This window comes from Pangasianodon hypophthalmus, chromosome 4, assembly GCF_027358585.1.
Source record: "Pangasianodon hypophthalmus isolate fPanHyp1 chromosome 4, fPanHyp1.pri, whole genome shotgun sequence".
Lineage (NCBI taxonomy): Eukaryota > Metazoa > Chordata > Actinopteri > Siluriformes > Pangasiidae > Pangasianodon > Pangasianodon hypophthalmus.
Window position 1 is genome coordinate 22,758,195 of NC_069713.1, and position 26,053 is coordinate 22,784,247.

Genomic DNA, 26,053 nt, shown 5'->3' on the forward strand with positions numbered 1-26,053 from the left:
TGCACAATAAAGTTGTTAATTGCAGCTATAAGGATGGTAATTAATCAGACAAAATGTCATAATCGTGACAAGCCTAATGTCTTCGTGTATGTGTGTTTTACTGAATGATGAGGGAAATTTACTGAATGGAATTCAGGGATAGAGATTATACAGCTAATTAGTTACAGCTAATTAGTTTCGTCTGTCTGCCAGGATGGAGACATGGGAAAGAAGGAGTAATTGGGCAGATATAGTCTTTGTACTAGACACTAGCATTCTTCCAGCAGTGGGAACTGTGGGCTGACATTTACACCAGGTATGAATCAATAACCGTAACATGGGATCATCACTCTGTCAGCATCCCCTGCATAGTTTCTCTTACAGCAGCTCTGAACTTGCCCATTTGTCTAATTGTACAAATGTGAGTCTTTTGTTGATGCAGTGAAGAAACCTTGAATTATGAGTTAGATATGATATTATTATTATTATTATTATTATTATTATTATTATTAGGTGGTAGTAGCAGTAGTAGTTGTTCTTGTATTAGTGGTGGTGATGGAAGTACTAGTAGTAGTAGTGAAAGTATTAGCAGTAGTTCTTGTTGTTGTAGTTGTTGATTTAGTAGTGGTGGAAGTAATAGTGAAGGTATTAGAAGTTGTATATGTTGTAGCAGAAACACCTGTAGTAGTAGTAGTAGTAGTAGTAGTTATTGTAGTGGCAGCAGTAGTAGTAGTAGTAGTAGTAGTTATTGTAGCAGCAGTAGTAGTAGTTATTGTAGCAGCAGTAGTAGTAGTTATTGTAGCAGCAGTAGTAGTAGTAGTTATTGTAGCAGTAGCAGTAGTAGTATTAGTTATTGTAGCAGCAGTAGTAGTAGTTATTGTAGCAGTAGCAGTAGTAGTTATTGTAGCAGTAGCAGTAGTAGTAGTAGTTATTGTAGCAGCAGCAGTAGTAGTAGTTATTGTAGCAGCAGCAGTAGTAGTAGTTATTGTAGCAGCAGTAGTAGTAGTTATTGTAGCAGCAGTAGTAGTAGTAGTAGTTATTGTAGCAGTAGTAGTAGTAGTAGTAGTTATTGCAGTAGCAGTAGTAGTAGCAGTTATTGTAGCAGCAGCAGTAGTAGTAGTTATTGTAGCAGCAGTAGTAGTAGTAGTTATTGTAGCAGTAGCAGTAGTAGTAGTAGTTATTGTAGCAGCAGCAGTAGTAGTAGTAGTTATTGTAGCAGCAGTAGTAGTAGTAGTTATTGTAGCAGCAGCAGTAGTAGTAGTAGTTATTGTAGCAGCAGCAGTAGTAGTAGTTATTGTAGCAGCAGCAGTAGTAGTAGTAGTTATTGTAGCAGCAGTAGTAGTAGTAGTTATTGTAGCAGCAGCAGTAGTAGTAGTTATTGTAGCAGTAGTAGTAGTAGTTATTGTAGCAGCAGCAGTAGTAGTAGTTATTGTAGCAGTAGCAGTAGTAGTAGTTATTGTAGCAGCAGTAGTAGTAGTAGTTATTGTAGCAGTAGCAGTAGTAGTAGTAGTTATTGTAGCAGTAGCAGTAGTAGTAGTAGTTATTGTAGCAGCAGCAGTAGTAGCAGTAGTAGTAGTTATTGTAGCAGCAGTAGTAGTAGTAGTTATTGTAGCAGTAGCAGTAGTAGTAGTAGTTATTGTAGCAGCAGCAGTAGTAGTAGTAGTTATTGTAGCAGCAGTAGTAGTAGTAGTTATTGTAGCAGTAGCAGTAGTAGTAGTAGTTATTGTAGCAGTAGCAGTAGTAGTAGTAGTTATTGTAGCAGCAGTGGTAGTAGTTATTGTAGCAGTAGCAGTAGTAGTAGTTATTGTAGCAGCAGTAGTAGTAGTAGTTATTGTAGCAGCAGTAGTAGTGGTAGTTATTGTAGCAGTAGCAGTAGTAGTAGTAGTTATTGTAGCAGTAGCAGCAGTAGTAGTAGTTATTGTAGCAGCAGTGGTAGTAGTTATTGTAGCAGTAGTAGTAACTGTTGTTGTTGTTGTTTTTGTGTTGTGCTAACAGTAATAGTAATAGTTGTAATAGTAGCAGAGGATAATACTAGTGGAGGTAATAGTAGTAGTAGTAGTAGTAGTAGTGGTTGTTGTTGTTGTTGTGGTTTGTCCTCAGCCTAAAAAAACCCACATGCATATCTAGTTATCACTGTGAGGAGTGACATCAGTATTTTCAGAGTGCATTCCCCGTTTGCTGCATTGGCATGAGGGACTGAATGCAGAGCTCACTGGCTTTCAGAGCTGCACTTGGCTTTATCTGTTGTTCACACATGAGCAGGACTGAAACACAGAAAAGCACAGCTCTTAGATAAGCACTCCGATGGACATGAGGGGAAAGGAAATGCCTCTCAGCATTCAGAGCTGCCACATGGGAAATGGAACAATGTTTAACCTCGTAACTGCAGTGCATACATTATGCTGCCTGAATGCAGGATAATTTATAATGCTTAAGTAAGATTTGACCATTTGTCCTTTTATGTTGCAGGGTTCATTTACACAGGAGATGTGGTACACAGAATGCTGACAGCCACACAGTACATCGCCCCCCTCATGGCGAACTTCGACCCCAGTCTGTCCCGAAACTCGACTGTCATTTATTTTGACAATGGTAAGACTCATGGCCTGTTGATTTTGTAGTGTCCCTGCACAAAGGGAGACACTACTCACTTACAAACACACACACAAGCACTAGCAGACAGAAAATCAATAAATCATCTCTCACACTGCTCCAAAAGAAATAAATCAGGCAAAGGATTACGTTATGCCAGTAATTTCCGGGCTTAATCGAAACAGATCGATTTAATTGCAGGATGTAATTAAATGTGTTCGACGTAACATCAGGACATAATACACCAATCAGTGAGCTGTAGTTGAAAGAGGCTATTTGTTAGTACAATAATTGGCGTAGAGTGGCGATGGGAAGGCCATGCTGGAGCATTCTGCCACTTAGAGTCAAGTGGAGTGACGTGAACAGCAGAACAACATGCAACCTTAAAGTCTGTGGATTATCCATTTTTTTAAATTAAAAAAAAAAACACAAAATATGTCAATATCAATATGTGTACCACCTCACACATACACTTCAGGCAGCACAGGAAAGTTTCTTAGTGACTGTTTCACTGTATAGTAGGTACATGTCATGCACACAGACAATCATTATCGCTATATTCTGAGCTGTTTGCATTGCTCGGAGCCCTGGACTTGTCACTGCTGATATATATACACAGTTACTAGAGGAATATGTACCTCTTTATCAGCTACAGCTACACATAGGTGAAATTTGTGCACACATCAACCATTAGGGTGCATCCTGTAGGTTTACAGTCGACATTATAGTGCATCTTTTTCCATGCACAATTCATGATAATTGTCTTCTCTCATTGATTAGACTTGTGTTTACGGCACAAAGCTAACAACTTGATCAAAGTCTGACATTCACTGTGTAAGAAGAAATCATACTGAGCTAAGATTTATACACTTTCAGGCAGATTGACTGCATTTATTGCTGCACTTGTGTGTGTGTGTGTGTGTGTGTGTGTGTGTGTGTGTGTGTGTGTGTGTGTGTGTGGTTGCAGGCACTGCACTGGTGGTTCAGTGGGATCACGTTCACCTCCAGGACTCGTTTAATCTGGGCAGCTTCACATTTCAGGCCACACTACACAGTGATGGCAGAATTATCTTCGCCTACAAGGAGGTCAGATAGTTTTCTCCATTTACACTCTCGTTTTTTTTGTTTGTTTGTTTTGTGTCTTTGTTCTCTATAATACCTATAATGCCTCTTATCCTCTCTCATTTACAGTATATTTTCTGTTTTTTTTTTTCACCCTTTTGGGTAATCATCTCTGAAGCTCTCTCTCTCTCTCTTTCTGTCTCTTTCACACATGCTATCTTGCTCTTCCTCTCTCTGTGTGCTTTGCTTCCCTCTATTCTCTCGTTCTGGCTGTGTAATTACAAATTCCTCTCAGCAATAGCTGGTAAAGCAATATAGCCACTGGTCTTGCTCCTGTTATTACATGACATGCAGCATGACTGAAAATTCAATTTCTCCCTTGATTAACAGGGTTTCTGTAAATATGGCAGCATCACCCCATCTGCTCATTCTTCCCATCAGTTTCCCGTGTGCCTGTAGGATCTCTCTCCAGCGCAGACACCATACCTTTATTAGATGTGAAAGCACTGACTGAATCATTTTTCAGCTAAAGGAGAGAAAAATATATAAGAATGAGTTTCAGCTGTTTTGGCAGAGCAGCTGGTGGCCTATTAAATTAGAATTTAATAGAACTAAGAATGACAGATTTATCTGGAACACATTAAATATGAATTACTTGTGCCATGCTATGTATCATGACAGTTTTTATTTAATTTTGGAGAGGGTCTCATGTGCAGTTTCAAATTTTCTCTCACGCATTTTCTTAAGGGCTTTGAGAGCAATTGAATATTTGAGAAATGTGTGTTAGGATGTTCTTTAAAATATACTAATTCTTGGATAAATTAAGCACATTATTTCTAATACATGAATTCATGTAATAATTGGAGGATTCACTCTCTTGTCTAATCTCTGGGCATTTTATTTCCTTTATTTTCCATACTTTATTAGTTTTGGCCCCCCTGGTCTCAGCACCCATCGCTCTATAGGACTTAATGAAGGTCAAAAATGAAATTGACAATGAAACAAATGATACATGTCGGGGTGAACAGATCATAAATTTATTACATACCTAATCATGGAAGCTCAAATGTGCTGCCTGGTCCCATGTTTTGCTTGCGAAGATAGCTGATTGACTAGGCAAAACAGTGGCAGCTAATGTAACGTAATAATGTATAGCAAGCTAGTTAGCTAGTTAAGTGCATTAATACTGACTAAGGAAATAAACTAATACATGACCATGGGCCAAAGTTTTACCTATTTGATATGTGGTGTTCTTATATTGCATGTAAAAGATCACGTAAAAGTCTGGCTTTTTATTTTCTCTCAATATGTTTAACCACAAATTGATTGCAGTTTGATGTGGTGTTAGCAGGAGAGTTATATAACAGCTTTGCTCTAGACCTTCACCCACCAGGAAGAGTATTACATTTAAACATAGTTATATACCAGATGAAAACTTTTCAGTAAAGCACAAGGTTTTTTTTCTTTCTCTGGTGGTTGAACGTACATGTCTGCTAGACAGCTATGAATAAAGAACTAATGCAGACAGGAAATTTACTTGTTGTGAAGAGTCTATGTCTAAGTCTGCTTGTTTCTCTGTCTTGTGCACAGAAGGAACACTGTCAGCTTTCAACTACAAAAATCAAACCTGTTTTATTGAGTACTGAATCAGATTGCAGGTTTCAGTTATATGGATTTACATGTATGCCTTTTTATAGATGTTTTTTTTTGTTCTGGTCTCAGGTTCCTATTCAGATCGGACAGATCAGCTCTGTTAACCATCCAGTGAAGGTGGGCCTCTCTGACGCCTTCGTGGTGGTTCACAGGATTCAACAAATTCCTAGTAAGTCATACAACAGTTATAGCAGCACATTTAGCACCCATCACTCTCAGCCTCTTTAAAGCAGTGTACTCTTTCAGAGCTTCTTCAAGGACGACAGAAACCACATTAGTCCAAGCAATGGTGAAATGTTTGGGGTGAGATGTAATTCCTCTAGCTCTGTTATACCTTTCTATGTGTCAGACATCATAGTTCAGTGAGATTTGTAAGCTGAGCAATGAATAATACTAGTGCTATTTTTTTACTTGCATATTTTGGCATAAATGCAAATAGAAACTGAGACTACATATTTAAAAGTATACAGGTAATTAAACTTTCATGTCTGCAGGTTTCTTTAGTAAAACATACACTGCAAGAATATAATTAACCTCCTCATCTCCAAGAAACAGTGGATGAGCCTAAAATTCCACTCCTCACTCTTATAGAGTAATATTAGTTTAATTAGTTTACATCTAATTCAGAGTAGTTACTGGAATTATAGGCTTTTGGCTCTGGTCTGATTATAGGTATGAGAAACTAAAGGGTGTTATAACTTATAAGTAAAGAAAGAAATCTTAACCCCTAAAAAATGTCAGCGCTCAGTGAATCCAGAGTTATACTTCTTACTTTATCAACTACATGACTTTCCTTTTAGTTTCATTGTAGTTAATGAATAAATGAGAGTATTTACTGAATAATATGCTTTCGGATTAATAAGCAGATAGGTAGCTGAGACTGTAAGTGGTTTCAGTATCTTCTTGTGATACAAAAAAAAACAGTTAAAAATCGCAATTTGTTCAAAGTTCAAAAAACAAATATTATAGATATGATTATACATAAGAACAAAGTGAGTGCAGTGATGTTTTTTTTTTTTTTTTTTTTTTTTATGACATCCCATAAAGGTTCACTTAGAGATTTATAGATTCCTTGAATTCAGTGGTGGAATAACCAGCTGGCTGAAATTACAACATATGTTGTATATTTTCTGTTTTCTCTGTCACTATATTGTATGTCGATATTTTAGCAGTAGTGACATGAATGAAGAGATGTGAATACAAATGCACGCATTATGTTGAATGCCAACCATCCAAAATTCACAATAATGAAGAAATATACAGTGGGTTAAATATAATCATATATCATTATGCAGCAGGTCAATGTTAAATTGTGCAGTCTAGACCTGGAATTATGACAATAAATGACATATATTTGACAGTTTTTTTCAAAAACCTAATAAATACCCATCTTTAATTTTGTGTTTTTATCAAACTGCAATGTTTGTGATTATATGCGATGATGTCTGATTACATTACACAAAGATAAATGTTGTTTAATGGGTTGTTTAATGGTGTATGAAAAAAGTAATAAATATTTGTGGTGTATATGAGAACACATGAGAATATTGGCTGAACATGATGGACAGCATTATTTTTTCCAACTGGAACTGGCATTACAGATTATGAAAATGTGTTACATATATATAGATATGTATGTATACATGTCCTCCATTATGGAGGAGAAAAGGCAAAGCTCCACCTCCCCACAACTCCTCAGCAGCTCTGTCTGTAGTCTGTAGACATTCCCACAAACCTTTCATTTGTCATAGTTTCGTAAATAAACATGTGGATTATGCACTCAGACATGACTTTAAGAAGTCGAGACACTCCACCCTGCTGTTCTATTACTGTTATTAGAATTTATTTAGGTTGGCATGTAAAATAGATCCTTAAACCATGTTTATATAGTAATTCTTAGGTCTTAAACTAATGAAGTGCCCAGACAAAAGTATGCTGGCTCAGCTCTGAAGCTACAATTTTGGTACTTGTCACCCAATTTTTTTTGGCCTAACCAATCCAAAATGTTGCATGCTTGGCCGATTTGCATGTTAAACTACAAAGCGATATTGGAAAGAATGCAGTACTATTAAAAGGAATAAGAAAATATGCTGTGAAAATGTGCAGTCAGGCAGTACCATATGCTGTCTCAGGGGAACTGCTCAGCAAAATAGCAAACTGTAATAGTGCTGACATAGGCTTCTGTCTGCGAAACATACAGTACGTCCATTTGTTACGCAACAAGAAGCGTGTACAGAGTGCAGATCATTTCACGCTGTTGTAAACAGTTTATGAAAGTCTATGGAGATAATTGCGCATGTTTACTTAAACCTCTTGCTTGCGCTTCATCAACAGCGTAGATCAGCAGAATGTGGTGGCATAATGTTTTGTTTGGCAGAGGTGCAGCAGCGATGTTGGAAACAGGACGATGTAGCATAGCCAGCCATTAGCACTTCATTGTTTCTCATTAAAATCTCATCTGGCAGTTTTAATGGCCTGCCATAACAATGTAGCTGAGAACTGTAAGAGAGGGAGGCAGTGTTAGGATGGAAAGCACAATGCAGTTCCAATATTGTGACAGAATTCTCTGAGACAGACGCATGCTTTAAGATAAGTTCTGTCATGTGTTTATGTGTTGGATCTGTGTCGTGTCAGTCATCAAAAGTATTCACGGCATAACACACGTCAGCCATTTTGTGCCTGAAATAATGAAGTCTAAAGAGATTAAGCATCAGTTCAATTATTTGTATAGAGCTTTTAATAATAGGTTGTCAGACAATGCAGCTTTACACAAATCCGGATGTTGATTTATATTTAGATTCTTAATGAGCAAGCCAGAGGCAACAGTAGCAAGGAAAAACTCTCTGAGATGAACGACATGAGGAAGAAACCTTGAAGGAACTCCAAAGGAAACCCTTCCTCTTCTGGGTGACAAGAGATAGTGGGATTATAAATAATTACTCTTCTACAACAGTACAACAGTTCAGTGCATTGAAAGGATGTTCAGGATGAGTGTATTGTGAATAGGAGTCCTGGGATGAGCAAAGGACAGTCTTTAACATTCAATAACTTTATTGTTATATGCACGAGACTTCCTTGTACAATGAAATTCTTAGTTTCGCATTCTCACGGATGCAGCAGTAGAAAATAGGGGGTAAATAATAACAAGTAAAATAACGACAATTGTCCTCATTTCTCATGCTGGATACTAACAAATAAATTTGTAAATTGTTGGTAGGAGCTTTTACACAAGAAGTATGGAGAGTTTTGGTGAGCCTGTCCCCACTGTAGCCTCAGATTTCCTTTTGCTTGACAGGAGTGGAACCCAATGTGGTCTTCTGCTGTTGTAGTCAATCTGCCTCAAGGCACGTTTGTAAAAACTGGATATTTGAGTTATTTGAGTTTTGTTTTTCACACTATTCTGTGTAAACTCTATAGACCTGAGTCACTGAGATCACATTTTTCCCCATTCTGATGTTTAATGTGAACATTAACTGAAGCTCTTGACCTGTATCTGCATGATTTTATGAATTGTGCTGCTGCCACATGATTGGCCGCTAGAAGTAGAGATTATAGATGATGCATTATGGTTTTATCATACCCTTCCTCCAAATAGGATTTTCTGAAGAAAGGACTGGGGGGATGTTAAAGTCCCTCTAGCCCCTAAGCTGTCTGTCTGCTTAAGGAGAAAAATCCTTTGATGATGCAGTTCAGCTCAGCAGGGACCCGGAACTGAGCTGCACTAGAGAGCAGCTGACAATAAAGCCTTCTGGGGAGGGATGACAAGAGAGGACATGTTACTGTATTTGCTGTCAGAATAGTATGAATCACAGTTTCATATTTACCCCAGTGTGTGTGTGTGTGTCTGTGTGTGTGTGTGTGTGTGTTTTACCAGCTGTGAAAGGGCAGCATTTGCATCTTCCGGCCTCACCCTGTCTGTCTTCTGGCTTGTCACAATTGCCCAGTCAAGTGAGAGTGTGCGAGAGAAAGAGATTGATGAAGCATGTAAGGCGGTGATACAGTGACAGCGCAGAGGTGTTGGAATAGAATGGAAAGATTGAGGGTCAAATAGATGTTTTGGTTTTACCTGCTATTACTAATTAGGAAATGAAAACTCATTAAACTGTAAACCACTGACAGGAGTAAACACACACACACACACACACACACACACAGGGGCGCACACACATATCTGCAGGCAAAATGTCAGCATGGTACACAGGAGGCTTGTGACGCCACACAGACTGGCCAGGTAATTACCTCCCGGAAAAGGCTTTTAACCTACAGAACATCCTCCACTGTACAAGCCTCAATTTCCTGCACTAAAATTATCAGCGGGAGACACGTGTATACACACACACTTGCATACCTGCCTTCACAATGAACGCCGGCTGAATAGCACATCATTCGGGGTTTCTTTTTTCTCATCTATTCATTTGACTTTCTGCTCACGGCATGTGTGTAATTGTGTAAAAGAGCATACGTGAGTGATCTGTTCACAACTCATATTCACATAGTCGAAAGAGTCACTAAGCAGTAAATACTGTATATACAGTATTACACATATGTTCAGCTGTTTTGTGGATACTAGGATAATAAAATATAGTGAGACATTGTGAAGGTATGAGGGGGAAAATGCAACTTTCCAACATCTCTTTGACAGCTTGTCTATAGTCAGAGCTATAAATGTAACATGGTTTCACACTCCATAAAAATTTCATAACAATTTCTAAGCTCAAGTATAAGAAATATGAGTAGTTAGGGTTAGCTTTAGAGAAAGGCTTAGCATTTATACCTTCACCACTTCATTACACAAATTTGTGTATGTTATTCACTTCATTTGTTTAAAGTTGTGGTCATTTTTCATGAGATTGGGCTGATACACATACCATCTGAACAAAACATGTCACTTGAATGTCAATAGATCTGAACAGCTAGGATACATGAAGAACCTAGAAATAAATCATTGCTATTACTCGAATCATGTGGTTCCAGTAAAATGGTATATATGAGCAGGTTCTTTGTGCATTTGTTTCAAACGTAATGGGATTTAAGTCCTGAATTTAATTAAAACAAATGCTAGGCTGGGAGTTTATGATTATAAAGGACAAAAATCCAGCCTTTAAAATATGTGTTAATATAACTACTGTCCATGTTGTTTTAGTAACACATACTACATGATATGGCTTTTATGTTCAATAACAGATATGTTCATGGTTTAAAAAAAAAACATTCCAAGCTCTTACTAATGCAAAAAAAAAAAAAAAAAAATCAAAGCAATTAACAGTTATTCAGGATCACTGCAGTGAAGTGCTGATCTCTTCCTGTGTTTTGTGCTTTGTTCTGGATCCATGCTGTGTCTTGAGAGTTTTTCTCTACAGGCAGGAAAGGAAACAGTGATCCATGAAAAGTTAACATTATGCTCCCTATTTTTTACATGTAGGTTTTTTATATAGAGAACTCATCGTGTGGTGTTTTTTTCAGGTTTCTTTGGTTTGGTTGAATTTGCTTATTGGGACTTAAGGGAAAATTAAATATGCCACTCCAATATGCCGCAATTCCACGCACAATCTGACAGATGGAAGCCATTACGCCCACACACACTTTTCTGGAAGGTTTTTAGTTCTAGTGTAGTTAATTGATTTAAATATAGCACGGTTTGACAAATAAAAGTTTCTAGCTGTCAGGCACACGCAAAATCTGTTTATGATTTCCTTCCTGTTTGTTTCATTGTACATTATAATTCAATTTGCCTGATCAGTGCTTCAGCTAATTCAACAACGAATCACACACACTTGTGTGTGTGGTTTTGTGTGTGTGTGTGTGTGTGTGTGTGTTTGAGAGAGACATCAAATTACATTTCAGTGAAATTCACAGTATAAAACTTTAAAGTGATTTAATTCACATCCTCTAAAAACAGTGCACTCATTGTTTTAGCTGCTGTTTATGATTTAAGAAGAATCCTTAAAAACAAGACTTTTACATGCAATATAAAGCATATTCATCTCATTTCTCTTCCCCTCGTGGATGGAGAATAATAAAATATGATGCATTTTAAGAGGAGAATAAACAGCGAATGGAGACAGTGACATGAAATCTGAAAAGCATTAATCTCTCTTCTAGTACTGCTGTTGTGTTTAGTCTTATGGTACTTACGGTGTGTGTGTGTGTTTGTGTGTGTGTGTGTGTGTGTGTGTGTGTGTGTGTGTGTGTGTGTGTGTGTGTGTAGATGTTCGGAGGAAGACCATCTATGAGTATCACCGTGTGGAGTTACTCAAGACCAAAATCACAAACAGCACAGCTGTGGAAATGATGCCACTCCCTAGTAAGAAAACACTCACACAGTAACACACAGAACAGCACACTTTAGCAAAGGACAGCTGGATGCAGCTGGATGCATATTTTGTCAGTATAATAGTTAGAGTTATCACACTAGCTACTCCTCTAGCAGCATAAAATCCCACTTTGTCTTTGGAGCATCATTTCTAAGTGAGTGATGCAGCTTTTTTCCTGGGAGATGAGAGATTCAGAGCTAAATAGTTGCTTCTTTCAACATTCTCTATTTCACTTTAGTTAAAACATGGGTTTTATATACACTTCCTGAACGAATGAATCTACTTGGATGAGTGATAAAATTTAAAACACTCAAGTTTATAAAACAAGTCTAGTTACTTACACTTACTGCTGTGAAATTTAAATGAATTATGATGTGCCTTCAACCATTTCAGACCTGCATTAAGGCCTTTCCATTTGTAAGCTGCAGGCTGCGATATAGTTGCAGAAGGCTAAGTTTAGCATGATTCATCTTTTCTTCTAAACAGGCTTCAGTGACTCCTGGGCTACAAGCGTCAGATGCTTTTGTACTCTTTTCTGGCCACAAGCTTCAGAATCACTGTGAACACAATGAGCTTTTTATAGCTAGATATGCACAGTGGATTTTTTCTCTAAAAAAGGTAATGGAAAGTTGGAAAGTTAATAAAGTTACTTTCCTTCTCAGTAGAATTGCCTCTTTCTGTGAAAATAGTTGGTCATTTACTGATGAAAATATTCCTACCTTTTCAAAACTTCTGAATAAGACACATCAATTAACTGCAACCTACCAAAGCCAATATATATATATATTAGTTAAGTTAATTAACTAATATACATATAACATAAGTTAATATACATATATATATATATATATATATATATATAAGTTAATTAATTAATGTGTAGATAGTCACTCCATTTCTACACAAAATCCAAGGCACCAGGCCAAACCATCCATTATTTATACCAATTTTAATGAAAAAAAGGAAATGGTCCACAATGAACAAACACTGGGCAGGATTGACTGGCCAGTATCTGTAGTTTCACTGGTGCAAACTGCATCTGAGAAGCTGTTTCTAAAGACCATATGGGCAGCCATTCTGGTAAGGTTCATAAAATGTGGGTTCAGTCTGAGGCCAATGGCATATTTTCCCAGATTGCCATTTTTTATGGCCTTTCTCTCTTGCCTGTTAATCAAAACCGTCCTTGCCAATCTCAGGCATTTGTTAGCTTATGTATATGTAGTAAAAAAGGCTCTCCTCTTAGTGTGTTTAGCTTTATGCCATTATTGTATATGAGCATCAGTTTAAGAAGATGCAGTAGCTTTACATGTCATGGAGAAAGCATGAATTATCCTTCAGTCTTCTACGTTGGTAGCCGTCATATGATTAATGAGCACTAGCAATCAGACGATAAGTTCTGAGGTTTGATCTTTCTGACCTGTGTGTGGTTATTATCTGACTCCACAGCCTGTCTGCAGTTTAGAAGCTGTTCTGCCTGCATCGCTGCCGAGATCAACTTCAACTGCAGCTGGTGTCACCGACTTAACAGGTGAGAATAGCCAGAAAAGACATAAGGTACAGTACTGAGGGGCAGTGGAGTTTGTTTCTATTCAGTTTGACCTCAGTGTTCCAGCCTTTTTCCCCTCACGCTGGGTGTGAAGTGTGGGTTGGAGTATCGTACTTCATCTCAGCTGATTCTTTGCCCTTGGCTCTGTTGGGGGAGAGACAGTGTGAGTCTCCTTTCCTGTTGACTCATGTGTGCTCTTTCACCTTTCCACCCCAGACCTTTTCCCACTCACTCCATCACAGGCCTGACATGAGAGCAGGGCAACACTGAGAGAATAAAACCACTCAGTATCAAACAGACTGACTGAGAGGCTCTTGTGCTTTTATCCTGTGTGCGTATGTGTGTTTGTGTGTGTACTCCCTTCTCTCTTACTTTCTTCTCATCTCCTCGTATGTGTTTTCCTCTCTCTTCCTCTTCCTTTTTTCCTGCTGTTTCTCTGTCTCTCAGTCTGTCTCACACATATTACTACTACTGTTTATCGCTCCTCAGGAATCCTGGCGTTCATTTTTTTCTGACTGGGTTTGCTGAGGTTTTTCAGAATTATTGAAATATTCTCACACTGTATTCTGTACTGCCCTGAATTCACACCGGATGAGTCTTGTTAAGAGTTGCATTAATCCACACTGGATGTATCTCATCTACATTTCCTTACGTTTACTGTCACGAGAAAAAGCATTTTGATTTTAAACTTTTTAGGCAACTCCAGCATTAAATTAAGTTCAAATTCAAGTTCAAGTTCAAGTTGAGCTTTGTCATTCTGCTACATGTGTGGACATATAGTTGAACGAAATGTCGTGTCTCGCAGGACCACGGTGCTACATACAAGTTAAACATAAATATAAACATAGAAGTATAAGAAACAATTTAGGTGACTATACCTACTTTACAAAACTTTACAAAAACTATACAAAACTTTACATAGATACTGTAAATGGAATTGTGCAGAAGAGGTATTTTGTACATGAAATTGTGCAAAAGAGATATTTTAGGGGAAGCAGCGCACAGTGCAAGATGATTTGTAGTGCAGTGCACAAGTAAACATATATTATCAGACTGAGTCTTTGTGTGAGAGAGTGTCTATAAAAAGTGTTCAGTGTACATTCAGGGAAAAGAGTGTGTTACTACAGGTGGTTTGTATATCCCACTCACCTGTGTGTAGCACACTCAGAATTGCACTTAAACAGATTGTTAGTTTGTTTGGGTTTTTTTTTGTTTTTTTTTTGTTTTTGTTTTTTTTTTCCTTGGGTTTTTTCAATTAATTATCAGTTATTAATTAATGTGTAGATAGTCACTCAAAATTCACCAAAATATACTGGATAAAAAATCCATTTCTACACAAAATCCAAGGCACCAGGCCAAACCATCCATTATTTATACCAATTTTAATGAAAAGAAAAAATGGTCCACAATGAACAACCACTGGGCAGGACTGACTGGCCAGTATCTGTGTCTTCACTGGTGCTGAGAAGCTGTTTCTAAAGACCATATGGGCCCTGAATTCACACCGGATGAATTATGTTAAGAGTTGCATTAATCCACACTGGATGTATCTCATCTACATTTCCTTACATTTACTGTCATCAGAAAAAGCATTTTGATTTTAAGCATTAAATTATCAGTTATGAGTGGACAAATTTAAATTTCTGCCTTTTTTGGTTTTGGGGGAAATATTAACTGTTTAATGTTAAATAATTAATGGAATAAGCCTACTTCAAGAGCAACCAGAATCCCCCACGGGCAACTACACCCCCCATCTCAGCCAATCCGAGCATTTGTAACTCACATTGCTCTACAGATGATGATATAAGAGGATATAAGAACTAGATGAGGAAATCTGCTCCATACTTCACCACAGTAGATGCACAGCTACTTAAACGTCATGAAGGGGGCGCTAATGCAATGGACTACATATAAAGTGCTCACAAACCAAAAGAAGGGAAGAAGAACTCACATATTGCTGAGTCTTGTTTGCTCTTGAATTACAAAACTGTTAAAAGCGTGACATGACACAGTGAAACAGGTGTGTTTGTGTTTATTTTGTTTCCCCACGTTAGTGTGGCATAGAACAAGGGCAGCGAGCTGCTCAAGCTCAAATTTGACACATCTCTAATGCACATCTGACGCAGCTGGTGTGGACGGAAATGCTTTTTTAAAATTTACATAACGTGTGACATGACACTACATGTGACTTTTGACATGATGCGTCCGGTGTGAATCGGTGTGAAAAAAGCACCTTTTACTGTACTTTATTTCTGTTTCATTTCTCAAGAATCTTTTTATTTGATTCATTTAGAGGAGGTTATTTTTCAAGTATAGTATCAGTGTAGTATCAGGTATGAGGGCAAAGAAGCTGGAATAGAAATTAATGAGTGACTCATATAAAACTGCTGTTGTCAGGACCATGAACTCCGCTTCCCAGAATACACCGCGGCTTACAAACATAGCCGCTTCAGACTACACTTCTCAGAAACCATGGCAGCTTACTTGCTTCCAATCACCAGACTTTTGATCACACACTTGTTTTCAGTCACACCCACCCACACACACACTATATAAGAGAAACTCATTGACTACTTTCTCTGTGAAGTGAATGCTCAGTTTGTGTTCTCACTGCTGACTTTACCAAGCCTTTTGCCTGTGTTTGTAGTCCTGGTTTTCACTGTTTGCCTGTTTTTTAGATTCACGTGTTTGATTTGCCCAGTTTGTCCTGTTTGCTCATCGCATGATAATCGCCTGTGTTTTGCCTTTGCCTAACATTTTGGATAGCTCTGCTTTGAACTGCACTTGCATCCATCTCCATTTGCAGTTTCTGATAGCTGTTATATTTAGTTTTTACTAGTGCATAAATTCAACTACAAATCAATCACTGCTCCTGATTGTTCTTAGTACTAGTTTCTCTTCAGGCAAACATGATCTCATGCCGATTTCACACATATGAGACTAAACCTAAACTAATATGGTGCATACTGTTTAAATAGATTGCAAAAAGACTCTAATCTTTCCCAAATCGTACTTACTTTTTTTAAATTCATGACCAGTAAAATGTTGGTGCGTTTAATACTATTACATTTTTCTTCGAATCCCCAATCATTTGACCACTGCATACCCAGACATAGAAAGAACATGCATGGCCTGCATTGATGCATGAGTGGACACGTGCTACTGATTTTGCACTGGATAATTCATAATTCAAGCCTCGGAAAATTTAATACATGCTTGCCTTGTTGTTTATTTGTAATTACTTTTAACTTTGCAGAACTGTCTATTACTCTATCAAGTATATTCTTTCTTAAAAGTGTAGCCACTTAACCGACACTGCAGAAGACCACAGTGTGTGTTAGTTTCCTACCGTGCATTACAGCACAGCTTCGCTCATTTAGATTCAGCTGCTGTTCTGCAGGCCAGCTATTCTCACAGCATGCTAGCAGTCTAATGAAATACAATCTGAAGTTCATTAATGGAAACCTTTAATGGAAAGGAAATTTTTCATGTTGGTAGAGATCTATATCCGTGCTTAAGATCTTAATATATATTTAAAAAAAGTAAGTAAGATTTGGGAAAGATTAGAGTCTTTATCCAATCTATTTAAACAGTGGTTTAATTTATGTTGTATCATGCAGCATGGCTTAATGCTGTATAATGTACAAAGGTATGGGACAAAATAAATGGCTGCATTTGTTTAGCTGGAGGAATAAAATGAAGGAGTGCTGTTAATTAAAGAATTGTTTTTTTCTGGACGTGTGTGTGTGTGTGTGTACTGTTAACAAATTTCTGGGCCACTATTTTCTGCAAACCCCTTAAAGTGCCAGCTTTTTATTTAGCTGCTCTACTTTAAAGCATATAATTCAGTACCTAATGTGAATTATTCAGGAAGTCAAGAAAAGTGAGTCTCACAGATGGGTCCTCAAAAGGTAACATTATTTATGCCTATTCTATAACGTTTAAAATGACAGAATCTCATTCCCTTTCTGCGTCACACATTACGCCAGTTTGTTTCTGTGGGACCGTGTGAAGCAGTCTGTTTAACACACACATACGCACATAACACTTGAGAGCAAGGCTGTCTAACCAGCAATCAGAGTGGAATATGTTGACATTTAGCTCAGAACAAGTGCTAGCACCAGCCACATAAGATGCAGCAGATGAGTTTCAATGGTCATTGTGGCACATTCCACCTCAACATCTACTAAATTAAATTAATCTAAATTACTGTGAGTTTAACAACAGGGTGACAGAGTTAGCAAGATGCATGCGTCTCTTTAATAAGGTGTTTCCAGATATATTAGTTGGAATCCTGAGTAGGGATCAGATAACCGGCAAACATTGGCTGATTAGTCATTGCTGGCAAGTCCATACCAATATTGAAAAACTGGCAAAAGACACACCTGAAAACAGTGGAACTGTAAAAGTAGGAAACACTGTAGTGTGTGTGTATATAGATTCAGAGGAGTGACAAATTAAAGTACCAACCAACAAACAGTGTCTTAGTGAGGTTTTGGACCACTACAAGCCACCAGAACACTCCTGGTGGAATACTCCTTGGCACAGCTTCTACAAGTCTCTGGAGCTGTACTGGGTGGGTGAACAGCGTTCTTCCAAAATATAGTCCTTGGCTGGTATTTTGAATATGGTGAACACATCACTGCAAAATCTCTCACAGGTGTTCAGTAGGATTGAGAGCTGGTGAGTGTGAAGGCTGTAGCATATCACATACAGTCAGGTCCATAAATATTGGGACAGTGACACAGTTTTGGTAATTTTGCCTCTGTACACCACCACAGTGGATTTGAAATGAAGCAATCAAGATGTGACTGAAGCGTAGACTTTCAGCTTTAATTCAAGGGGTTTAACAAAAATATTGCATTAAACTTTTAGGAATTACAGCCATTTTTTACAGAGTTCCTCCATTTTCACAGGCTCAAAAGTAATGGGACAAACTAATATAATCATAAATATTAGGATTATTTTTATTACTTGGAGGTAAATCCTTTGCAGTCAATGACTGCCTGAAGTCTGGACCCCATGGACATCACCAAATGCTGAGTTTCCTCCCTTGAGATGATTTGCCAGGTCTTTACTGCAGCCATCTTCAGTTGCTGCTTGTTTGTGGGTCATTCTGCCTTCAGATTTGTCTTCAGTAAGTGAAAAGCAGCTCAGTTGGGTTGAGGTCAGGTGACTGACTCGGCCATTTAAGAACATTTAATTTCCAAGCTCTTGGGCTGCTTTCACAGTATGTTTTGGGTTGTTATCCATCTGTACTGTGAAGCGCTGTCCTATCAGTTTTGCAGCATTTGACTGAATCTGAGCAGAAAGTATAGCTCTGTACACTTCAGAATTCATCCTGCTGCTTCTATCAACAGTCACATAATCAATAAACCCCAGTGACCCAGTTCCATTGGCAGCCAAACATGCCCATGCCATAACACTGCCTCCACATGTTTGATGGATGATGTGGTATGCTTTGGATCATGAGCCCTTCCTTTCCTTCTCCATACTTTTCTCTTCCCATCATTCTGGTACAAGTTAATCTTGCATCAGAACTGGTCAGGCTTTTTTTAGAGGTTTTTTAGCAAAGTCTAATCTGGCCTTTGTGTTCTTGAGTGTTACCAGCGGTTTGCATCTTGAGGTAAACCGTCTGTATTTACATTCATGAAGGTGGCTCTTGATTGTAGACTTTGACAATGATAGGCCTACCTCCTCAGAGTGTTCCTGACTTGGCTAGATGTTGTGAAGGGGTTGTTCTTCAATAAGAAAAGAATTCTGCAATCATCCACTTTAGTTGTTTTCTGTGGTCTCCCAGGCCTTTTGGTGTTGCTGAGCTCACCAGTGCATTCCTTCTTTTTAAGAATGTACCAAATTGTTGATTTGGCCCTCCTAAAGTTTCTGCTATCTCTCTGATAGGTCTGTTTTGGTTTTTCAGCCTAATGAAGGCCTCCTTCACTTGCATCAACACTTCTTTGGACGGCATATTGAGAGTTCCCATGAACAGCTACCAAATGCAAATTCAACACTTGGAATCAGCTCCACACCTTTTATCTCCTTAATTTATCATGATATAAGGAGGAAACAGGCCACAGCTGGCCATGAAACTGCTTATCAGTCAATTGTCCCATTACTTTTGAGCCTGTGAAAATGGAGGAACTCTGTAAAAAATGGCTGTAATTCCTAAACGGTTAATGCAATATTTTTGTTAAAGCCCTTGAATTAAAGCTGAAAGTCTATGCTTCAGTCACATCTTGACTGCTTCATTTCAAATCCACTGTGGTGGTGTACAAAACTGTGTCACTGTCCCAATATTTATGGACCTGACTGTATAGAGGCCATACCACAAGATGCAAACCACTCATCAGGAGTAAGAATCAGAAGGCCAGATTGGAATTCGCAAAGAAATACAGAGATGAGCCACAAAAGTTCTGGAACCAAGATTAACCTCCACCAAAGTGATGGAAAGGCCAAAGTGTGGAGAAAGAAAGGATCTGCTCATGATCCAAAACAAACGAGCTCATCAGTCAAGCACGGTGGAGGTAGTGTCATGGCTTGGGCTTGCATGGCTGCTTCTGGAATGGGCTCACTAATCTTTATTGATGAGATTAATCAGTGGGTCACCAGCTTGGTGCAGTTATTGCAAGCATGGTATATGTATCTTCGGTGTGATTTCCAGACCAACAGACACTATATAATCAGATTTGTACACTTGAGAACAGTCTCCTGCTTTTCAGTACATCTTTTTTCCCCTCAAAGTTATACTGAATATCAACAAAAAGCAGCCAAGCCGTGTGCATCTGCATGCATTAATATGCAAACAACACATTGTGGTGGAATGGCAATTAGGTATTTATCCACAGAGCGGTGCAGGATGGAGACAGAAGTCTTTGAAAGCGGAAAATTCCTATGGGAGCAGGCGAGCTGATGCCAGATTCGTATGCCAGCTATCTCTTCTGGTAGACGCCAAACAGACAGCCAGGCCGACAGACAGAATCCGTCTCACCTCACTGGCTTGATAGGGGATTTGTTTTTGTTGTTTACAGGCTGTTCTTTATTCTTTTAAGTAAACAGGATTTATGAGGCACAGCGAAAGATGACCACAGGGGAAGAATCTAAGTGAAGCAATGGCCAAATATTTGATATGATGCCTGGCTGTCATTGAACACTGCTCACTAATATAACAGTCATACCATATAATAGCAAAACCAGCTTCAGTGACTAGTCACACACGTACAAACATCCACCTTCGCACACTCACACTCTTACACACACAGCTGTTTTTTAACCTTCTCAGACAGGGGTGCGAGGCCTGTCTGGCCTTGATGTATCAGACAGAGAGAGAGCACATGATAAAATGGGAGAAAAGGATAAAAGAACATAGGGAGTGTGTGAGGATTGAGGAATGGGCTGAGGCAGAAGCAACGAGGTCATAAAAGTAATGACTATGTCAGTAGGGGACTTTAAGAATGCCAAGCATCCTGGCCAGCAGAGTGTCAATCTCAGCATGAGAGTGAAAGAAATACACTTATACAGTTTATTTTCCCAGTAATTACATGTTATTTAGTCGGCTTTTGTGGTTTTCTGTTGAAATCTGGACACAAGGCCATCTCATAATGCACCGGATGTGGCCACTGGGGTGTTCTTTCTGTAGTGTTAAATAGTTTGACTGACAGCATTTTACCCTGCTTACATCACACTATGTCCATCACGCCATTTTGTACAGCGTGTATAGCACAGTGAACAGCTCTGAATGTTAAATACCCTTTTCCACCACAAACAGAAAGGCTTAAGCTAGTTCGGGGGTGAAAAATATTTGGATGAAGCTTGAACTGAGAACTGATGATGCTCTTGGATGACCAAGGAAGCGTCTTGAAGATTATACCACAAATTCAAGTGCTTAAAAATGACCTGGATGACAGGAAGCCTGAGGAGGATTTCACAATTTTAGAGAACCACACACAGGTTTGAGAGCCAACTTGGCTGCCATTTGCATTAACAGAACTGGTTAGGATGTACAGTAGAAGTCACGGTTTAACCACATCCCCATGTTTAATATTTTGTGGGTTGGTGTAGCAGGGGTCACTGCTCCAGGTTTGATCCTGAGCTCTTTGCTGAGTTTTGTTTCTCTCTGTGTCTGTGTTGGTTTCCTCAGGGCCCTCCTTGCAAAAACATGCCCTAGTCCTGGAGAACCCCTGTCCTGCCTATTTTAGTGTTTTCCCTGCTCTAACACACCCATTTCAACTAATTTCTAAGCAGCAGCCCTTCTTGTTAAAGTGGGTGTGTTAGAGCAGGGAGAATACTAGAATATGCAGGACAAAGAGTACTGCAGCACCAGGGTTAGGAACCGGTGGGCTAAGCTAAAAATTGCCCCTCGGTGTGAATGTGTTTGTGAATGGACTGGATGCATCCAGGGTGTATTCCTGCCCTGTATTCCCGGCTCTGGATCCACCACCACCCCTGACCAGGATAAAGCGCTTGCTTAAGATTGAGTAATGAATGAATAAATTAACTTTAAAAAATGTTCCTTTCCAAATCGCATGCTTTTGTTGTCTGTCTCTCCAGCTATGGTTCATAGTATAAATTTGTAAAATTCTCATTAGGCTGTCAGAGCTCAGCTGAGAAACCTGAATGAATATTGTTTTGTTCATAGCCTTATTTTAATATTCCAATATTTTTTGCCTCAGCACAAAGCTTGTTCAATTATACAGACACACACGCACACACACTCACCCTCACCAAGGCAATAAGTTAGGGCACTCAATTCTGCTTTGTTCTGAATTACAAAATATTTTGTAACTTGTATCTGATGGTCATTAAAAAAAAGAATCATCATGTAATTTGTATCAATGTGATTTTTTGTTCTATATTTCTGTATTTATTGTGCATGGTGATTTTAGAGCAGGCTCTTGAATCAGAGCTGCTTTACGGCTAGAAAATCTCTGCAAAACCAAAGACTTGAAGGCTTCTGTGGACAGTTCATGAACAGCACAGCTGTATCGTGTGTAAATGAGGTGTGGTTTAATCGGGCTAATCCAGCAATCATAGTTAAAGCCGGTGGTGGGGGTTGAAACACAGACAAGCATCATCAACCTGGGACAATTCATCATCATAAAGAAGAATACAGAAACGGGTCTAAACATGGAGTTAAAACTGGAAACACAGAAACAGAGAAAATGGGAAACCAAGGCTGAGAAATGTGCATTAACCAGTGACTGACACTTTGCAAGACAAAGGAACATGAGCGTATATAAGACAAACTAATCATGAGATTAACACAGAATACCTGGACACAATCGGGAAACACACCAATGACAGGACAGGGGCGGAGGCAAGACAAAGGCACATGTGTGTATAAACAATAAGCACTTGAATTGAACAAAAATGAAACAGTAAGACAGTGCTTATTGTGTTTTTGAACTGCACAACACAGCAAAAAGCAGCTTGTCAGATCTTTTTTTATTTTTACATCAGTCACTGTAATAATAATAATAATAATCCCCCTGATTAACACTGTTGTTGGTTATGATGTGATGTTTATGTATGTATACTGTTAGTGATGCTAATGATGTTTGTGATGATGTTCTCATTTCAGATGCTCTAGTGGTTTTGACCGCCATCGGCAGGACTGGGTAGACAACAGCTGCCCAGATGAGGTGTGTGTGTTTGTGCACCTGTGCATGCAGCTGGCTTGTTGCTGTGACTACATGATGGATGCCATCATTTGTAGTTTGATAGGAGAACGAGAAGCCCCGCCCCAACTTTATTTCTGTCTGTTGGTCTGACTATTTTCTCTCTCTCTCTGTCTCTCTCTTTAGCTCTATAGTCGTCATCATAATTTATTATATTTAATAAATAATTTATTATAATTTCTTTAATTAACTTATCATTGCCTTGCCGATTTATTCCTTATTCTGTGCATGCCCTGTGTTGATATGCACTGTGTGTTTAATATTCACTCTTTCAGACAAAGGACAACATGTGCGACATCATCAAAACCACTCAGTTTGAATCATCTACCACTGCATCAGTGACCAAGACATCCACGAGGAACAGAGCCGTTACAGAGACTGATTCCACCCAGTCTACATCACATCCACCCACCAGCATCCCTACAGAAGGTAAGAGAAACTGAACCCACAGACCAATACTCATACAAACACTCATACAAACGGACAAGGCTGGATTTCATTCCGTTTCATACAAATAAACTCATAAGAAAAGGTACAAACACTGACACCGACTTTTAATTTTTTAACATTTTCCGTTTAACATTTTAACATTTAATCTTTTAACATTTGCCTTTTAACATTTTCATACAATTTGCATACAAATTGTGTGAACTGTAACAAATTTGCAAATGTTTGTAACACAGTTTTTTACTTTCTCTCTCTCTCTCTCTCTCTCTCTCTGTCTCTATCTGAACCTTGTTCTACCTATTAGACTGCTTCTAAATTACACACTTTATACGGCACTTATAGACTAAAGGGCACTCCTGCATCAGGAGTGGGCGGAGCATGTAGTCAGATATGAAATTTGCAGGATAAAGAAAAGCCATGTTGATTAACAGTAGAGAGTATAGGACATGGTGGGTTTCCTCATTCATTCATTCATTCATTCATTCATTCATCAAAGCAGTAACAGTTTTGTCCTGGTCAGGAATGCTGTGGTTTAAATGACTAATGTGTTTATAATTTGGGATACATAAATAATGAAGTCAGTTATAAAATATCTCAGGCAGATACAAAAATAATAAGTGTGGGAGCGGGCAGAGTTGGTCCAAATTTGAGCAGGAGCTATTGGGGTAAGATTAAAAGAAAATACTTAATTGTTCTTTGTGCTACAGTTGGGGTCATAAGTTTAAATACGCCTTGCAGAATCTGCAAAATGTAATTTAAAAAAAATAAAAAGGATCATAAAAATTGCATTTTGTTTTTCATTTAGTGCTGCCCTGAATAAGCTATTTCACATAACAGATGTTTACATATAGTCCACAAGACACAATAATAACTGAATTTACACAACTGAATTCTTTCAAAAGTTTACATACGCTTGATTCTTCATACTGTGTGTTGTTACCTGGATGATCAATGACTGTTTTTATGTTTTGTGATAGTTGTTCATGAGTCACTTTGTTCTGAGCAGTTAAACTGCCTGCTGTTCTTCAGAAAAATCCTCCAGGTCCTGCACATTCTTTGCTTTTCCAGCATTTTCTGCATATTTGACCCCTTTGCAGCAGTGGTTATATGATGCTGGAATCCATCTTTTCACACTGTGGACAACTGAGGGACTCGAAAACAACTATTACAAAAGGTGCAAACATTCACTGATGCTTCTTGAGCATCAGTGAATGTTTGCACCTTTTGTAATAGTTGTGTTCGAGTCCTTCAGTTGTCCTCATGTGTTTATAAGAATTGCACTCAAGAAGCATCAGTGAATGTTTGCACCTTTTGTAATAGTTGCATCATATAACCACTGCTGCAAAGGGGTCAAATATGCAGAAAATGCTGGAAAAGCAAAGAATGTGCAGGACCTGGAGGATTTTTCTGAAGAACAGCAGGCAGTTTAACTGCTCAGAACAAAGTGACTCATGAACAACTATCACAAAACATAAAAACAGTCGTTGATCATCTAGTAATGGTTCAGTTATTATTGTGTCTTGTGGCAGCACTAAATAAAAAACAAAATGCAATTTTTATGATCCCTCTTTTTTTTTAATTATTAAGATTTTGGAGATTCTGCAAGGCGGATGTAAACTTATGACCCCAACTCTAGGTTTTCATGTGTCATCAAAACACTCCTCTTCCACCAGATTAATTTTCTTAGTAAAATAAATACAATTTATATCAATATTTCCCAAGTTATTAAAATCTCCTACCAGAGAGCTTGACCATTTGTGAGCCTTATGATCCAGAACATCTTGTGTTTGGTTTGACTTTTTATAAGGACAAGGTAGCAGTTCAAGGTGCCAAACTATTCTTAGTTTAAATGCTGTCACATTTGTATAACAGCAATTAAAAAAGCCAACTAAGAAAGAAAGTACATTGTCACAAGTACAAACACAGTACAGGGACATTCTTTTCTCTGTACGTAGTAGCTTGTTAGATGGGCTTGGGTCAGAGCTGAGGGTCAGGTATGATACAGCACGCATGGAGCAGTTGAGGGTTAAGGCTTTGCTCAAGGATTCCACAGTGACACATTGTTGGGATTTGAACAGGCATATGGTGGTTCAGTAGTTAAGGCTTTGGGCTTTGCTGCCAGTTGACCTTTAACCCGAAGCTGCTCAGTTGGATCCAGTCTCAACTGTAAGTCACTTTGAATAAAAGCGACTGATTAGTAGAGAGCCACCACTGCCCATTAACAACTTCTCTGATTGACAGAGTGGTATTTACTGCTCAGGCACATCCAATAATCCTATAATAATGATTTAATACGGTATGATTCAGAGCTTTTGGCATGGAGTACAATGCAGTGTGGGACGGTGTGGTCTGCTATGATGTTATAGTGTTACTCAGCATTGGGCACACAGATTTTAATGGGCTACTTCGACTCAGGGCTATGTATTACCGTTTGGAAATAGCATGAATGTCACGTCTCTGGTAGCATTGTTTACATTGAGCAGTACAGTGGGACAGCAACGTTTTTTCAGTCTTACAATAAAATCATAGTGTTAGCTTGGGTGTTCATTTTTATTAATACGTGTTCAAATTCAAATTTAAATTTTATTGGTCACACACAACCATACACAGTACGACATACAGTGAAATGCTTTTTACGACTATCCAGTGGCATAATACAGAATTTACATAAAAACAGAATTTATTTACATAGAACTAGAAAAAGAAAAATATAAAAATATAATATAAAAGATAGCAGAAAAATTATGATCTATATGTGGATCTATATGTGAAAATATGTAATGGGA

At 38.4% G+C, this 26,053-nt stretch overlaps 1 protein-coding gene across 2 annotated transcripts in view; it reads left to right on the plus strand.

The window, feature by feature from the left end:
• Nucleotides 1–26,053, plus strand: part of plxdc2b (plexin domain containing 2b) — a 115,283-nt gene that overhangs the window by 67,402 nt on the left and 21,828 nt on the right. For both annotated transcript variants that reach the window (XM_034303946.2, XM_026936701.3), the window contains exons 5-11: nucleotides 2,449–2,571; nucleotides 3,539–3,657; nucleotides 5,356–5,455; nucleotides 11,495–11,590; nucleotides 13,047–13,128; nucleotides 22,724–22,784; nucleotides 23,096–23,249. In XM_034303946.2, the coding sequence (XP_034159837.2) occupies nucleotides 2,449–2,571; nucleotides 3,539–3,657; nucleotides 5,356–5,455; nucleotides 11,495–11,590; nucleotides 13,047–13,128; nucleotides 22,724–22,784; nucleotides 23,096–23,249 (735 nt within the window). The remainder of the gene's footprint in view (nucleotides 1–2,448; nucleotides 2,572–3,538; nucleotides 3,658–5,355; nucleotides 5,456–11,494; nucleotides 11,591–13,046; nucleotides 13,129–22,723; nucleotides 22,785–23,095; nucleotides 23,250–26,053) is intronic.